The sequence below is a fragment of the Nycticebus coucang genome, chromosome X, assembly GCF_027406575.1.
Source record: "Nycticebus coucang isolate mNycCou1 chromosome X, mNycCou1.pri, whole genome shotgun sequence".
In the NCBI taxonomy this organism is placed as follows: domain Eukaryota; kingdom Metazoa; phylum Chordata; class Mammalia; order Primates; family Lorisidae; genus Nycticebus; species Nycticebus coucang.
In genome coordinates this window covers 111,069,800-111,088,410 of record NC_069804.1, presented here as the reverse complement: position 1 = coordinate 111,088,410, position 18,611 = coordinate 111,069,800, and the positions used below count along the sequence as shown (strand labels likewise).

Below are 18,611 nucleotides of genomic sequence, written 5' to 3'. Positions count from 1 at the left end.
TCGTTGCTACTTCCTAACTGTAATTTTGCTACTGTTATGAATCATAATGTAAATATCTGATATGCAAGATGTATTAGGCGACCCCTGTGAAAGGGTTGTTTGACCCCCAAAGGGGTCACGACCCACAGGTTGAGAACTGCTACCTTAGAACCACTAAATTGTAGATTATTTTTGTGGGCTGAGAAATCAATGACCCACCTTTTCATGGCTCCATTTATTTCCACATCATTGGGTGTGCTGAAGAACTGGTGCTATTGGGGTGAGACTGTGATTGTGTGCCTGGTGTTTACAGTGTATGAAGTGCTTTCTCATATATCTTAGAACTCATAATCATTGCCTCTCTCTGATATATAAATACCTTAGCAATGTGTGGTGTGAGGTGCTCAAACCACTGTAAGGGATAAAGCAGTAGCATTTCCATATGAGGGTGGAAATATGGGTACTTAAGGGAAGAGTCATATCTTGATGCGCTTGCATTGCTAGAAATAATGGTTAAATAAGCTTAAAATCAAAATTAAATTGTTTATTATAAGTAGGTTAGGAATTGAATTAAGAAAATGATTGCAGGTGACGGGCAAAAGGGAACAGAGACAGTAGAGAAGTGGATCATAGAAACCCAGAATCTGGTACAAAATGCACTGCCTGGAAGCCTGGCCCTTTACCTTAAAGACGAGGAGACTATCTTGCTGAAACTTCACTCCCCCTCCCCAGGTTACAGCCCTGGCAGGGCTGTCTCAGGAAGAGTGAATGCTTTTGAGGAGTTAGGGAATGCAGAACATCTAAACCTCATTAAGAAAGTCTCTCAGGAAAAGGAGAAAAATATCTCCCTTCTTCTGTCACCTCAGTATGTTCAGAAGTACCAGACCATGTGAGCACAAGGCTTCCTAAGTATTAATTGCCACTCCTGTGATTTGTATGAATGGTCTAATTGGGGTCTGCTTTGACATCCTGCTTCTGGACTGCGTTCAAAGGCCTGGACTGTGTATGCAAAAGGCCAAGAAGAGTCAAAGGGTCCCCATGCTCTGTTTGTGTTATGATCATAAATAACTTAGAGCAATAATAGTAAGAGGTAAATCAGTCTAATTAACATAGTTAAGGAAACAGTTTGGTTAGAAAATGCAAGCCCTTGGGGGTCAGCTCTAATATTATCTTTCTCTCTCTCATACAGACACAGACACACACATGAACAACACAGGAAGATATATAAACAGGCTGGGTGCGGTGGCTCGCACCTGTAATCCCAGCACTCTGGGAGGCAGAGGCAGATGGATTGCCTGAGTTCACAGGTTCCAGACCAGGCTGAGCCAGAGTGAAACCCTGTCTCTAAATATAGCTGGGTGTTATGGTGCGCACCTGTAGTCCCAGCTACTGGGGAGGCTTAGGGAAGAGACCCACTTAAGCCCAAGAGTTTGAGGTTGCTGTGAGCTATGATGCCACAACACTCTACTGAGGGTGACAAAGTGAGACTGTCTCAAAAAAATAAAATGCAAGCCTAGCAAGAACTATGATGTAACCGTTTAGCTTTCTCCCATGAGATTGATGACTAAAACAATGATATGTGTAATAAAAACCGAGCTAGCCTGGAGCAAGAGGCTGTTCCATGGTCCTCAAGCTTTGAAGGTAGACAGAACCCCAACTCAGCTGCTCTTAAAAAACTTTCTCTTTGAGTTCTGACTTTTCATTTTTCTCTCATCCTCTTGTCTGAACTCATGGTATAGTTTGGGGCTGGTCCCCAACACATTTGTTCCCACCTATCTCTGGCAGGCATCGTGCATACCAAATCTGGTTATATTTCATCCTCCTGACAACCCCAGGTGGCCTATGATCTTAGCTCCATTTTGTAGATGAAGAACTGAGGCTCAAACAGGAGAAGGGACCTGCAGTGGGGTGGCTGACCAAGCTGGAGGGAATAGTTTATGCAAAAGGCCAGGAAGAATCAAAGAACGCTTAGGACACAAAGAACCTCCTCCATTATTCTCTTTTAGCACCACTAAAGTATGTTCACCTGCCTCCCATTTAGCAGAAAAGGGGGACCTGTCAAACTTGAAATGTCACTGGGGCCAGAATGAAAAAGTCCCCAGCATCTAAGGAAGACACACTTTTTTGCAATGCAAAGGCTGTACTTGCACTAGGATGGATTTTGTCCTTTTCTTTACTCTAGAACTTAAGGAGAAGAGAAGGACCAACTGCAGCTAGGAAGAATAAGCAGCGAGGTAATCTCAGCAGGGTCAAAAGAAAACCAGTTACTGGCTGCAATGAATGCTGACAAGGTTTAATTCTGGAGCAATAGAGAGTCACCAAGGCCAGCCCATCTCAAATAACCGTAAGAATCACGTTCCAGTGCTTGTAATCAGGCTGCTCTCTCCAACGCTAAAATCTTCCTCTGTCTTCAGTCTGGCACCTGGCACCTTGCTGCAGAGTTCACTAGGCTGTAAGAAGTCACCAGTGTGGCAGCTTCATCCCTAGAAACACAGCTGTTTAATCTTGAGAATTTTCCTCACTCACTGAAGAGAGAGAGGGAAGTGAAGGGCCTATGGGGCCACCCAGGCAGGCCGGGGACAAAGGGGCCCCTGGTTGGTGAGGAACAGGCATGCATGCTGGTGTAAGCCTTAATTCACAAAGCATTGGGTTCCTTCCAAGAGCTTCAACAAGTTAGATTACAAACAAGGCAAGGCAGCAGGGCCCCAGCTGGAGCAAAGGAGCAGGGACAGGCAGCCCCTGGCTCTCAGTAGAGGCCTTGCACACTAGAGGGGCTCAGGAAGTCCCTGGGCAGCCAGGTGGCACTTGAGCTTTGTCTGGGAGGATGAGAGGCATACATAGGTCTCCACTGCAGAGCAAAAACAATGACTACAATTATACAAAATTAAAGGTCTATAACACAGACCAAGGCTTTGCCAAGCGTGTTCCCCAGATGCTACAAAGCTGATGCTCTGTTAATCAAGAGAGGTAAATGCTGGATTGAACAAGGTGAAACTAATTTCTAGGCTACAGGACTCAGGGCCTTTACTATGTGAATTTCAGGAAATACAGGGTTTCCCAGACTTACTCAGCCACTGAATCCTCTCTCCTGATATTGACACTCCTTTTAGAGATACCATGGGTGAGGGAAGAAGAGGGCTGAGGCCCCATGGTGGATGGCACTGCCCAGGCAGGGAGCCCAGAAAGACTGCTCAGGTGTAGCTATGACACCTCTTCTTTGGGGGTCTTGAGCTCACCTTGGTGGTTTTAAGAGAAACAATGGAGAAAAAGCCCCATGGTGTGTCTGACCCAGATACATGCTCTGCAATCTCAGTCCCTCACACCCTCTCCCTCCAAGAGTGGTCATGCAAATGGAGCACGCACTGTCCTGCTCACTCCATCCTCTTGCCCACCCCCAATTTGCATGCAGCTCTGGTCACCACCTCTGTGCATGTTGCCAGTGCCCCTCCATAAGCATACACAGTGGGGTCTCCATGCTCCTTTGCCCGAGGGATCTCTCCGAAGCCCCAGATGACTGCTTTGCCCATACGCAGGTACAGCCAGAGCATAAAGGCAGTCATGAACCAGGAAGTTGGTCGCCCCAGCCTCCCATCCTTTGATAGAACATCCCAAGGCAGGCCCTGCCTGCTTCCCTGGAGTCCAGCTGGGCAGTGCCCCTCTACTGGCTTTATCCCCTTCTCTACCTTCTTGCCCAATCTTCGCTTCTGGTTCCTGACACCACCTCCCAAATAAACTCTCTGCAGCTGGAAAAAAAATACAGGAAAGCAATACCACTTACCCGTGGATCTCCCTCCTCTCATGGGAGGCAGTCCTGTTCTTGAGGTATTTTGTAAATGTGAGGGTATACTGTTTTGGTCGTGACAAAGATTTGTGGGGGGATGGCCAATATTGAATGAGAAGGTGCTAGATGTCCTGCAATCTATCAGGCCATCCCACAAAATTAAGAATTAACCTGTTTCTTGCAAACCTTTCAAGTATCTCACTGAACATTCACACAAATGAAAATCTGAACTTAGAACTTTAATAAATTAGTTTTATTTGTAAACACAAAGGTTCTCTGCACTGTTTTTAAATAAATAAATAAATATATATATATCACTGAATATTCCAGAAATACAATTACTAACATTTAAGAACTTTACCATGATATTTTTGCCATTTCAGAAAATAACATCACCAATGTCAACTGTCCTTACGGCATTTGAGTTGTCAAATGCTGGTATTTGTCTACATTTTTTTTTTTTTGGTAGAGACAAGGTTTCACTATTCTGTCCAGTGTAGTCTCAAATGATCCTACCTCGGTCTTCCCAAAGTGCTGAGATTATAGGTCTAAGCCACTGTGCCCTGCCTGTCAACAGTTTTAGCTTTTACATTATGGTATATAGGTGCACGCACCTGATTACATTTTGTTTTATAGTGAAGTCATGCTCAGATACTTGCGTATTAAAAATTCTTTTTATTATTATTTTTGAGACAGTCTCAAGCTGTCGCCCTGGGTAGAGTGCCCTGGTGTCACAGCTTACAGCAACCTCAAACTCTTGGGCTTAAGCGATTCTCTAGCCTCAGCCTCCCAAGTAGCTGGGACTATAGGTGCCTGCCACAACACCTGGCTATTTCGTTTCTGTTGTTGCTATTGTTATTGTTGTTATAGCTGGCCTGGGCTGGGTTCAAACCTTCCAGCCTCCGTGTACATGGCTGGTGCCCTAACCACTGAACTACAGGCACTGCTTTTTTTTTTTTTTTTTTTGAGACAGAGTCTCACTATGTCGCCTTCAGTAGAGTGCCGTGGCAACTTTTGGGCTTAAACAATTCTCTTGCCTCAGCCTCCCAAGTAACTGGGACTACAAGCACCTGCCACAATGCCCCACTATTTTTTGCCCTGGTACATGTAGCTGGTGCCCTAACCACTGAGCTACAGGCACCAAGCCAAAAAATTCTTTTTATTATTAATTAATGTTCTTTTATTTGTCCTCTGTATTATAGTTAGGCCATTATACTGATTTTTTAAAATCACGCTATACAGGTTACATCACCTGTGTATTTCATTTCAGGATAGCAGAGTCATTACAAAATATGTTATGGAAAGGAGACACTGGTCTACCTTAACCAGTTGGGGCATGACTACTACTATATAAATAATCAAGTACCACAAGTCCTTGTCTGGTCCTTTCCATATAGCAATAGTTCCTAGTTCTCTTTTCCTCAAAGGAGCAATATATACTGACAGTGGGGAGAAAAGACCATCTAGTCTATTTGCAGTTCATTTTACTTCCTTAAAATAGCAAGTATATATCACATTCTTCTATTTCATTTAACATGCCAAGCACCAAAGAACTATGAAGATCCCAAAGAACTGGGTGCTAGTCCTGCCCTTGCCACTAAGTAATTGTAATCTTGAGCAAAATGACTTAATAAAATTAATATATTCCCAGGCTTCCTCACTTGTTAAGTTGGCCTGTACCAGTGGTTCTCAGAATGTGGTCCCCAGATAAGCAGCATTGGTAACATCAGGGAATTTGTTAGAACTGTAAATTCTTGTGGCCCTACCTCATACCTCCTGAATTAGTCTGGGGGTAGGGACTAACTATCTGCATTTTGTAAGTCCTTCAGGAGATTTTAATACACAATGAAGTTTGAAAACCACTGGTCTAAATGATTTCAAAGCTTTTTTCTAGCTGTTAACATTCTGTGTTCACTGTATCCCAACAAATCCCACAAATAATATAAAAATTTAGTATCTGAGAAAAGGAATGGCAGAAGATATTATGAGTATTATTTCTCATATTATGCATTATCACTTAACAGTGTTATCATTTGAATGGGCTAGATTCCCAGAAGTGGAATTGGTGGGTCAAAATGTATGAATTTTTAATGTTAAACTACTTTCTCAAAAAACTGAAAAACTTCACATTTCTTAATGTGTAAGTACCATTTTCCCCATCGATATTAAGGGCCATCTCTTTGAAATTTTTGTAGTCTGATGGGTAAAATTTCATTACTTAATTGTAATCCAACTAACTTTAAGTAGTTTTTTTTTGGCTATTTGGATTTCTTTTTCTATGAAGTGCCTATTCATTTTCTTTGCCAACTGTACTAGGTTTTCTTCTTTCTTATCACTGTCAAAGAGCTTTGAACAGGGTATCTGAAATTCTAGAGAAGTTTTAAACTTTAAAATATTTTTTTTTCAGAGATGGGTCTTGCTCTATTCTCAGGTTGGTCTTGAACTCCTGGCCTCAAGCAATCCTCCTGCCTTGACCTCCTCAAGTGCTAGGATTACAGGTGTGAGCCACCATGACCGGGTGAATTCCTTAATTTTTTAATATAGACATTTAAAGATATTCATTGCCCTTAAAACACTGCTTTCACTATTTCCTATGCTTTTTTGAATGAAGTATACATATGCCCTTTAGATAATTTATAATTTTTTTTCCTTTCTCTTTAATTCAAGGATTATCTATAGTATGTTCCTCAATTTTCCAAGTTTTTTTTCCTAGTCACATTTTAATTATTTTTTTTTGAGACAGATTCTTACTCTGCCGCCCTATGTACAGTGTCGTTGCTTAACAGCTTACAGCAACCTTAAACGCTTAAGGTTCAAGCGATCCACCTTCCTCCAAGTAGCTGGGACTATAAGTAACCACCATAACACCTGGGTAGTTTTTCTATTTTTAGTAGAGACAGGGTCTTGCTCTTCTCAGGCTTGTCTCAAATCCTTGAGCTCAAGCAATCCACCTGTCTTGGCCTCCTAGAGTGCTAGGATAACAGGCGTGAGCCACCACGCCCGGCCACCTTTTAATTACTTCTAATTTTATTGGCTTATAATCAAAGAACATGGTCTGTAGAATTTCCACATTTTTGAATTTGTTAAAATGTTATGGCTAAGTACCATATATAATAGCCTTTTTTTGTTTTTTAACTGTTCCATGGTCATTGGAGGGGTGGGGAGTATATTCTCTAGTCAATAAACATAAGGCTCCCTTTACATAGTAAATAAATCTTATTAATTCTACTATTCAATTACTTTGTGTTCTTATTTTTTTTTTTTTTTGTACACCAGCACAGTATTAGGCAAACTGTGGTCTACAGATGGTGCTGATCTATAAACTGTACATTAATAGTTCATTAACAAGTATAGAAATGGAGTAGACGTTTAGAAACTTTTACAGTAATTGTACATTGCTATGACACCCAGGTGTATCATCAGTATACTTATCTCACTGAACAGAGTACAGAGAAATCTAAGTGTTTTTCAATTCATTTAATAAACTTTATATCATGAATTGCATACCTGTCATATGCAGTTGGATCAATTATAACGTGTGATATTTTAAGGTACGTTAGGCACTTATAACTCAAAAATTTAACTGTAACTCTATTAAGATAAAGTGAGTAAATGAAAATACTGAGTTTACTGAAATTTCTTTAAAAATCTCTTCTTCTGGCTGGGTGTAGTGGCTCACACTTGTAATCCTAGCACTCTGGGAAGCCAAGGCTGGAGGATCACTTGAGCTCAGTGGTTTGAGACCAGCTGAGCAAGCGCAAGACCCGTCTCTACTAAACAGAAAAATCTCTTCTTCCAGTTCTCATCAACTTTCCTCTGCAGACTGATATCTCTACAAAACAGAATAAAGACCTAAATTATTCCTCATTAATAGTGTTATAATCAATCTAACCTAGATTAGTTAACAAGTTTGTTGCATAAAAAACTTTAAATACATATTGACAGTATATTACACATTCATACAGATGCTGATTATGGAAAATTGCTATTTCACTTAATTTTTTAAGTTGCAAATATTTAATAATGAAGTTACAAATGTAATGGCAATATGCTATTGCCCACCTACATACTTTCAACGAATGTGCATAATTTTTAAATTTCTCTTTTTCCTTTTGTTGCTTGGTCTGATTATGTTTGTTGAAATACAATTTTATGTCTGTTTAACATAACAACAAATGTGGTCATGTTTTTTGTGTCTGTTTTCTTCCTGAGCTTTTTAACCTAATGTAATAGTCTCTGGTTTATAATGGAAAAAATTTGGTCTATTCATATTTAGCAGAATTACTACAAGTTTTTATTCCTTTATCTTACTCTTTTTATTACTAAATTTATATTGCCCTTTCCTTTATTTTTGTTGGCTTGATTTAGTTTCCATTCATTCCATTTTTTCCCTTTTTAATTTGTAAGTTTTATTATGTGTTCTTCTACTTTACTGTCTCTTTCCTTGCTCTCATAATCAGATACATAAGATTTGTATATAAAATATCAACTACTTCTCCATCTAGGACATACAGGGGGACCATAAAGTTTATGTGTGAAATTGCACACAAACTTTATGGCCATCCTGTATATTTTCTACCTGTGTATTAATTTCATATCAGTATCCTATTACCACACAATAATTTGGCTGCATTTTGACAGTTAATATGACAAAACTTTAGTAAGTACTGAAGTGATGGAGACTCTAAATGAAACTTACCTCCAGGAGCTAAGGAACCAGGGCCAGGTCCTGTGACAGCAGCTGTTATTTGCCCTGGAGCTGGAACTGCACCCTGCATAGAAGCTTGCATCAAAGGAGGTGCACCATTGACATGTATTCCACCCTGCCCAAGTAAAAAAAAAATCAGTTATGTTCATGCTTTCATGGAGACTCAATACACCAATTTTAGATCTTTTCAAATTGATGACCCCAAATATTTTACTAAACATTTTTATATAGCATTTTTTTTATTAAATCATAGCTGTGTACACTGATATGATCATGGGGCATCATACACTAGCTTCATAAACCGTTTGACACATTTTCATCACACTGGTTGACATAGCCTTCCTGGCGTTTTTTTATTGTGCTAAGACATTTACATTCTACATTTACTAAGTTTCACATATATCCTTGTAAGATGCACCGCAGATGTACAGCATGTCTTAGGTAGCATTAGATTTACATACTTTGAAATCCACAGAGCAAGCTGTAATACACATCATGAGTCTGGTTACATGGAACACAGTTAAGATGGAACATATTCTAAATGTAGAGACTGACAAGTCTTATCTGTGTGGCAAGACAGCACGTAGCACCTATTGTTGATTTCCTGACTGAGGCCTGGGCAGTAAGTGCAAAACAAAACACAAAACCCCCCACCCCTCCCCACAAAAAAAAACAAAAAACAAAAAACAAAAACTCAAGAAGAGAGAGTGGTGCCTGTGGCTCAAGGAGTAGGGCGCCGGCCCCATATACCGGAGGTGGTGGATTCAAACCGAGCCGCGGCCAAAAACTGCAAAACAAACAAACAAACAAAACAAAAAACTCAAGACGAGAATGACTGGGGACTTAAAAAAAAAAAAAAACTGCCTGTAGTCCACATTTTTAAAAATAAATTTTTTTATAAATTTAACTAATCTTAGATCGAATTCTGGTTTGGGGAAAATGAAAATATTTTTAATGCTACATTAAAGCTCCTTGAGGGAAAGAGAATGTTACCTTTTCATCTGTGTATTCTCCAGAAAACTGAGTGATTCTTTGGAATAAAGAGCTCAATAAACAAAAAATAAAAGCTAAGTTATAAAATACCACCTATATACTTAGAAAACACAAACAAAACACTAAAACTGAAAATATGAATCTATATAGGAAAGTGGTTTTAAGAGAAAACCAGCTGAGTTGAGATAAAACCAGGTTCAGAATTATATTTGCCACTTACAATTGTGTTATTTCTGGATTAGCTAATCTCTCTGGGCCTAGTTTATTTCTTCTTTATCTCCGAAAAAGTATTTAGATTAAGTGGTTCACTGTCTGGTTTACAAATAAAGTATTACTGGAACACAACCACACTTATTTATGTATCATCTTTGGCTGATTTCATATTACTATAGAGCAGAGATCCTATGGTCTGTAAAGCCCAATATATCTTCTATCTTCCCATTACAAAAAATGTTTGTCAGCCCCTGCCCTGTACCTTCATACAATTCATCCAAGTTGTTTATTTTTGCCAATTGGACAGGTGAAAAACAATAGCTAAATGTAGTTTCTATTTATATTAATTTTAGGAGGTCTTTTTATTAGTATGAAAAAGCACAGATATACAAGTTACACAAAAAATAAAAAAGCCACCCAGCTTAGCAAATACATTAAATCTCCTGTATGGTCTTCCTGAATGGTATCTTGTACCTTCTTCTCCTTAGACAACCACAAAAAGTCTTATAGATGTTTTAAAATCTTATATGAATCATTACACATCCAATATATTCTTCTGCAACTCTCTCAACATATTTTTGAGATTTATGCAGACATACATCCCACATTTAGGAAATGCTTCCACATTCATAGTTTCACTTCTATACAGTATTATGTTTTTGAGTTATGTCTTCATACCATGTACCCTAGTTCATCCTTAACTCTTTAATATGGAATTATGTTTTTGAAAGTAATTCATATTGATATGTGTAGTTTATTTAACTGTTGTGTTCTATTGGATAAATATATTTTCTCCATTCTTCCACTGATAAACATTTAGGACACTGCCACCTTTTCACTATTACAATGTGGCAATAAACATTAACAAAGGCTCTTTTATAAGTCTGTGGCTCATCATATATGTGGCAAATACTTTTTCCCAATTTTTTATTTGTCTTTGACATATATTTCTTTTTCTCTATGTAGGAATTTTTTAGTTTTAAAATGTATTAATTTTTGATGGCTTCAGGGTTTCATGTCATGCGTGGAAAGCAAGTTTTTCCTTTTTCATTGTTAAGAATGGAAATAGTAAGAGTGCCAACCTCACAGTACTGCTATGAGGATTAAATGAAATAATGCATATAGAATAACAAAGTGCCAACCACAGTGCCAAGCATGCACATACACACACAGTTAGCTTATAAGAAAAAGGCATAAAGGAAGAAATTCTTTGTTTTATAAACTTGGAATCGAATTTATTCAGATGCCATGTGCTTTGCAACCTGGAAATTGCTTTTATGCCTTGAAATTGAAATTATCATCTCTGGTTCCTGACCATTCTTCTTTCAGTATATTCTCTGAAAAAGAAAATGATATTCTAAGACAGATAAAAGAAATGTTAAGGGATAAAGCCCTACCAAAGACTGGGCCTGAGGGGCCTGAGGATTCTGCTGGTTCATTGACACACTGGATCCTGAGCCAGGCCCAGCACCATGGACTGGCTGAGGGTTGCCTGCAATCAGGGTTGGGATATTTGTCTGGCGATGCAGAATTTTCTAAAAAATGAAAAGACAAACATATGAGCTGTCTGTTTAAGAAACCAATCAGGTAGTTCCTATCCCACTCAAGATTTACCCTATCATTTAGTACGAGAACTAGAAGCACTCACCAGGGCAATCTCCGGATCTACAATTCTCATCACTACCTGTGCTTGCAGCAATGCATAAGCCAATTGAGGGTTCTGAAGCAACATGTTTCGTGCTTCCTGGGGGCTATTCTGGACACAAAGCTGAGAAGGTAAGCAGATTCATCATCAGGTTCAATATTAATTACCTAGAAATTGATAATGATTTAGAGCCATTCCTATCTGAGAAATGTAATATTCTACATGCTCTTTTATCATTGGTTTTGCATGGTATAAAAAGCTTGGTCATAGAAGGCAAGAGAAGGAAGTGGCATTTCAAATATTATAATACTGTCATTTAGGAAAAAAACTCAATTTTAGTGTCTAAATATCTATGGGCCACAAAAACCCAGCTGGATTATTTGGGTAGTTATGTTCATATACAAAAATAAAAAGCTCTCTGTACAAAATGTAAAATATACTGTGCACATGCAGAATACTGGAGTGGCAAGAAATGGTAGTCTATAGACAATTTCTATTTGAGCTCAGGAAAATAATCCCATTAATTTTATCAGTTAACTCCTTTAAAACCTGATGTAATTTGGTTTATTCATAACCTAATGCCTCCTCCCACCTTCATTTGTTTCATCAGCTCAAACATCTGCTCTGGTGGAAGACTGGCAACTGCTTTGCTAATAGACTCAGGGGCATCCTCAGGACTGATGGTCTCTCCATAAGGCGACTCAATGACAGGGGCCCCAGTGCCAAGGCCTAATTGGGAAGAAAGTACAAGAAAGTTACGGAGGCAAAACAAAAAGCTCAATCATTTCAAATATTACTTTCTAGGTCTGCTGCAAGATCCAGCTGGTAACTTTAAATTCTCTGAAGCTGAGAAATAAATTGAAACTCTCTTGCTTCTGTGAAAGAAAGAGTATATTTCCTGTTCTCAGAGGAATACTGGGACCATTATCACATAGATGGACAATGTTAACCTAAATTAGAGAATTAGGCATATTAACTTCTTTTGACAAGTCATTTCAGAGGCAAAGTATTAAACAGAAAAAAGATGCCAGGGTAAGTACAGTGGCTCATGCCTATAATCCTAGAATTCCAGGAGGCTGAGGCAGATGGATTGCTTGGGCTCAGGAGTTTGAGACCTACTTAAGCACGAGTGAGACCTTGTCTTTACTAAAAAAAAAAAAAAAGAAAAACTGGCTGGGTGTTATACGTTGGGCACCTGTAGTCCCAGCTACTCAGGGGGCTTAGGAAAGTGGATTGCTCAAGCCCGAAAAGTTTAAGGTTGCTGTGAGTTAAGAAGCCACAGAATTCTACTCCGGGCAACAGAGTGAGACTCTGTCCCCCCCCCCAAAAAAAGCTAATTTAGAAAATTCCTGGAACCTATTACATAACCTCATGAAAAAGAGCCATAAAAATGTCTTAGTACCTCCTACACATCTTAATACCAGTTACACATCTGGCAACATAGTCTTAGGTGTGGCAATGACATAGTTAGCACTACTAATGTATTGGTGAATCTGAATTCATCTTTAACAAGAAATCAACTCCTTGGCAACTGAAGGATTTCTAAAGTTAACTTTACCTGTTTCTCAAAGATATATATTTCCCTAAGTCAGGTATCTCAGGTTGGTTAAGTAAAGAACCTGTGTGGATACCAATTTCAGCATATTTAAGATATAAAACAGAAAATCTTCATTGTTACATCTTTTTCTAATTGATATTGCATTCAACTTCAGAATATACTCACTCTTCAGCTCTTCTTTGTTCTTTTCACTAGCAGCATTGTCAACTCGAAGGGCTCTCCCACTGAATTCACGCCCATTCAGGTTCCGCATGGCACTAAGTGCTGTCTCTTGGTCTTGGTATTCACAGAAGCCATAACCCTTTGGCTTTCCTGTCTCCCTATCATACACCAATCTAGAGAGCAGAGCCAAGTATTAGGCATACATGTTACACACATACAGGGTTCCTGCTGATGGTGCCGTGCTCTAATTTGAACTACTAGAAGATAAAAACCTTATGGCGGCACTTGTAGCTCAGTGAGTAGGGCGCCAGCCACACACGAAGACTGGCAGGTTCAAGCCCGGCCTGGGCCTACTGAACAACAATGACAACTACAACCAAAAAGTAGCCAGGCATTGCAGCGGGTGCCTGTAGTCTCAGCTACCTGGGAGGCTACGGCAAGAGAATCGCTTAAGCCTAAGAGTTTGAGGTTGCTGTGAGCTGTGATGCTATTGCACTCTACTGAGGGCGACATAGTGAGACTCTGCCTCAAAAAAAAAAAAAAAAAAAAAGATATAAATCTTGTAACTGTGACTGCCTCACTGAAATACTTTTAAAAACATTTTTAACGAAAAAATATCTTTTAGGTAGGAATAAAGCTGTTATAGAGGCAGGAAGATCACCTGAGGCCAGATGTTCAAGACCAGCCTGGGCAACACAGCCAGACTCCATCACTAAAAAAATGTTTAAATATTAGCTGAGTGCAGTGGCATAGGCCTGTAGTCCCAACTACTTAGGAGGTTGGGGATGGAGGATCATTTGAGGCCAGGAGTTTAAGACCAGCCTGGGTGATACAGTGAGACTTGTCTCAAACAAACAAAACAAGCAGTTACAAAAATAAAATACATTTGAAATGTCACCAGTAAAAAACTCTGCCATTGGCTCAGCTCCCAAAGCAAGCAGTTACGGCGTCAGCCACATACACTGAAGTTGGCGGGTTCGAACCCAGCCCGGGCCAGCTAAAACAACTACAACTGCAACAACAACAAAAAAAAAATAGCTGGGCGTTGTGGCGGGCGCCTGTAGTCCCAGCTACTTGGGAAGCTGAGGCAAGATAATTGCTTAAGCCTCAGAATCACTTAAGAGTGAGGTTGCTGTGAGCTGTGATGCCACAGCACTCTACCCAGGGCGACAGCTTGAGACTGTTTCAAAACAGAAACAAAAACAAACCCCCCACAACTCTGCCTTTATTACCAAAAGCCAAATTTGTGGTGATTTTTTAAGAAGCTCTCACCAAGTAAAAGGGGATCTCACCTGAAACTAACAACAGGTCCAACCTCAGAAAAGATGTCCTTCAACTGCTCTTCAGTAGCTTCATAAGGAATGTTCCCCACTAAGGAAGAGAACAGCAATAAAATTCTAAGTTTGTAACCTAGATCTTTAGTGAGAAAATAAACAGTACACTATTCATATCATTGAATATATAACAAGTGGCTCAAGACTGTGTTCTCCCAACCCCATCATATTCCTTTAGACTTCTTAATAAGGGAACTATACCACTGAGACTAAATATAAGAGGTACAGGTATTCCTAAATGTTAGTTTTCAGCCTGATTGGACAATTATCACATTTTCCTTAACCTTCGTGATAATAAATACTTAGCCACTGGTATCTACCCGAAGGTCTGCAAGTCTTATAGATGACTACTAAAAATGCCAATGTTATAATTTTTAAAACAGGTGCATACGGGCAGTGCCCGTGGCTCAAAGGAGTAGGGTGCCAGTCCCATACGCTGGAGGTGATGGGTTCAAACCCAGCCCCGGCCAAAAACTGCAAAAAAAAAAAAAAAAAGAACAGGTACATATGCCCATATTTCCACACATACCCACACTTAAGGAAGAATGACCATGAACCCAAATGGAGGATGTTTAAAATTTCTTCTGAACTGCTTTATCATGTCCCTTTCAAAAGTGCTTTAAAATAACCACACATACTTTTAAAAACAACTTATTTTGGCTAAAAAGGTTACTGAGATTAGTTTCTCTTCTATTTTCTTTTCTTTCTTTCTTTTTTTTTTTTTGAGACGGAGTCTCACTTTGTTGCCCTTGGTATAGTGCCATGATGTCATAGCTCCCAGCAACCTCAAACTCTTGGGCTCATTCCTAAGTAGCTGGGGCCACAGGCGCCCGCCACAACATCCGGCTATTTTTTTATCTTATTTTTTGAGACAGAGTCTCATTTTGTCGCCTTCGCTAGAGTGCCGTGGCGTCATACCTCACAGCAACCTCTAACTCTCGGGCTCAAGCGATTCTCTTGCCTCAGCCTCCTAAGTAGCTGGGGGTACAGGCGCCCGCCACGAAGCCTGGCTATTTATTTTTAGAGATGGAGTCTCGCTCTGGCTCAGGAGGGAAACTCGGCCAGGCACAGTGGCTCACGCCTGTAATCTCAGCACTTCGGGAGGCTGAGGTGGGCGGACAGCCTGAGCTCACGAGTTCAAAATCAGCCAGAGCTAGAGCAAGACGCCGTCTCTAAAAAAATAAAAATAAATAAAAAAATAAAATGCCGGGGCTGGACATGGTGGCTCACACCTCTAATCCTAGCACTCTGGGAGGCCGAGGCGGGTGGACTGCCTGAGCTTACAGGTTCAAGACCAGCCTGAGCCAGAGGGAGACCTCGTCTCTAAAAAAATAGCCGGCGTTGTGGTGGGCGCCTGTGGTCCCTGCTATTTAGGAAGCTGAGAGAAAAAAAAAATCGCATCAGCCCAAGAGTTTGGGGTTGCTGTGAGCTGTGACGCCACAGCACACTACCGAGGGCGACAAACTGAGACTTCGTCTCAAAAAAATAAAAATAAAAAGGGAGGAAGTGGCTCTATACCCTCAGTATATGTATAATCTGTATTGTGGAAGGGGGGTGAGAATAGTACGGGACACTGAGGGACCGCTGCCATGCACCTCATGGAGAAACGCATATAAAGTTACATGATAGTCTAACATTCTCAACGATACTGTGAAAACCTAGGAAACCTCTGGGGAAGGAGCGCATCTCTGCCCGCGAATCCACCTGGTTGGCCGCCCTACAGGAGAAGGAGCGTCACACGCTCGACCCATTACCGGCTCCTGTGGCGTTTCTTCAGGTTGGAGGTGCAGAGAGGCGTTCCTCGCCATTCTCTGCCTCTTTCTGTCCCTCCCCGATGCTTGGCTTCAAGGAATACCTCTCACCAAACACAGAACGTAGAGAACGATCCACCGCAGGGTCTCTAACCGTCATACCCGCCATAGCTCTCTCTCAGCGTCTTCCGGTGCGCCAAAGCACACTTCCGTACAGAGCACCAGCCCGGCGCGGACCACGCTTTTGTATGGCGCAAGAGCCGGAAACTCGTGGGCGGGGCGGACGCAGGGCCTCTCCCCTGGCGCCGTGCGCCCAGCCGCAAGTGCGTGATACGTCCACACGAAGACTAACCGCCCTCTGGGCGGAGCTACAAGCCTGAGAATAATTCGGCTGTGAGACGTAAATGGGCGGGTCTAGGCTGATTTCAAAGCGTTTATCCTGTAGACTTCCTTATTCTTTCAAGTGGCTGCCGCAAGCACTTGTCAGCCACAATCCAGACGGTGGCAGCGGCTTTACCATGGTAACAAGGAAGTCATTTGCCAACAACTGTGGCACTTTTCCTTTTAGTTCCGACCTATTAGGGGAGGGACGTGCTTGGGACCGCCCCGGCAGCGTGCATGTTATTATTTTGCTAAAGCTGGACTGTGTGCATAGGAAAGCGTCATGCCAGCTGGGAGAGTGCGACAATGAGTGGTGGTCTACGTCTAAGCACCAACATAGCTGGGAAAATGGAGGAAAAGGGAGAACAGACCCCCATCTGGTTTCTGGTAGTCTTTGGGTTTCACGTGCTTGCTTAGTAGTGGGGTGGTACAGCGGAGGATATTAGCAGGCAGAGTTAGAAACAACAGAAAACATACTTGACCGGTGATTTCACACTCTGGTGCCCGCACTCCTGGGATATTGCCGTGCAGATATTGGCTCTCTGGAAGGAAAGCCCTTACCTGGATTTGAGAAAATCCAGAGGGTACCTAAGGAAAATAGGTTTAGGGGATGAAAAGTGGAAGGAGCTAAGAGCGCTATTAGGGACTTGTATGAAAAGGGGGACGGATGGTAAAATAGCCACAAAATTTGAGGCATGGACGGTTTTATTATGACACGCCTAATTAGAAGTGTATATGAACTATGAGAAAGATTAAAAAAAAATAAGTGCTACTTTACACCGTGGAGTGAATCACTTAAAAAAGTAATTCTAGTAAAGATAGAAAGTTTGGGAAGGGTATTCCTACTTCCATGACTCTGAAGTTCTATTTGCAATCACTGTGTGACCAAGAGAATATCTTGTATGATAGAATAGTCCAAACGAGATTTACAGCGCTCTACAAGATACGGTTTCAAATTTGGTCGGTGTCATTGTAGTATGGTGAACTTTTGCTAAATACACGCATGTCTGAGTATATTTCTAACCTAGTGTTTTCCAAACTTGACGAAAGATTCACCTGGGGTGCTTAAGTAAGCATATAGATCTTGGGGGCTCCACCTCAGGCATTTGGAATGAGATTCCAGAGAAAGAACTTGGGGGGTCATTATTTTTAAACAAGTGCCCGTCGTGATTTTTAAGGTCAGACAATTTGAGTAGCATCGTAGTTATTGAGGTAGCTTTGGGCAACATTTAGGACAACTTCGCTTTTTAATGAAATTTCCCTTAAAGTAGTTTTCAAAGTTTGCGACTCAGAACCACTCCTTATGGAAAAGGATGTTTGGAAATATACAAGAGCATTTTCTGTTGTAGCAAATACTGGCGCAGAGGGGAGCCAGAGATGATAATTGGGACTACCGTGTCCAAGATATTCCTACACAATGGGCCGTCCCCCCTTGAATGTCAGTAATGTCCCTCCCCTTGTGACAATAGTGTTAGTATCAGTCATAGTACACCAAATGGATCCTGGATCTGAAGGCCATGTTGCATTGCCAATCTTACAAATAATTTGTGCTTTAGCCTTCTTACAACTTTGGCTGATCCCAAGGAATTAGTAATAATAAAAGCTAACATTTACTGAGGTTTTGCTGTATCTTCATTGTATTTGATTTTTATTGTTGTATAACAGATTTCCACAAACTTAATGGCTTATAATATTTATTAGCTCAAAGATTCGTAGGTTAGGAGTCTGAATGGACTTTATTGGGTTCTCTGTTTAGGATCTCATAAGGCTAAAATGCTGAAATCGAGGTGCTGGGATCTTGTCTACAGTCTCTGGGGAAGAATCAGCTTCCAAGCTCATTTTTATTGGCATAATTTGGTTCTTTGTAGTTGTAGGACTAAAGTTCTTGTTTCCTTGATTGCTGCTGACCGAGAGCTGTGACTCTTCGCTCCTAGAGGCTTCTCTCTGGTTTTTACACGTGAATTTCTACATCTCAGAGCCAGAAATGGCACATTTTTTATGCTCCAAATCACTGACTTTCCCTTCTTCTACCAGCTGGGGAGAACTTTGCTTTTAAAGGGCTTTGGTATTTAGGCCAGGCCCACACAGATAATCTCCCTATATTAA

General features: G+C 40.8%; 1 protein-coding gene across 3 annotated transcripts in view; it reads right to left on the bottom strand.

Annotated features, from left to right (window-relative positions):
- The window catches only part of CSTF2 (cleavage stimulation factor subunit 2), a 30,277-nt gene extending 13,910 nt beyond the window's left edge, over window positions 1-16,367 (bottom strand). For all 3 annotated transcript variants that reach the window (XM_053579855.1, XM_053579856.1, XM_053579857.1), the window contains exons 1-7: window positions 16,236-16,367; window positions 14,332-14,410; window positions 13,043-13,212; window positions 11,912-12,048; window positions 11,323-11,442; window positions 11,072-11,209; window positions 8,460-8,583 (exon numbers count right to left, since the gene is read on the bottom strand). In XM_053579855.1, coding sequence (XP_053435830.1) covers window positions 8,460-8,583; window positions 11,072-11,209; window positions 11,323-11,442; window positions 11,912-12,048; window positions 13,043-13,212; window positions 14,332-14,410; window positions 16,236-16,293 — 826 coding nt within the window. In that variant the 5' untranslated portion in view covers window positions 16,294-16,367. The remainder of the gene's footprint in view (window positions 1-8,459; window positions 8,584-11,071; window positions 11,210-11,322; window positions 11,443-11,911; window positions 12,049-13,042; window positions 13,213-14,331; window positions 14,411-16,235) is intronic.
- Window positions 16,368-18,611: the final 2,244 nt, after the last annotated feature.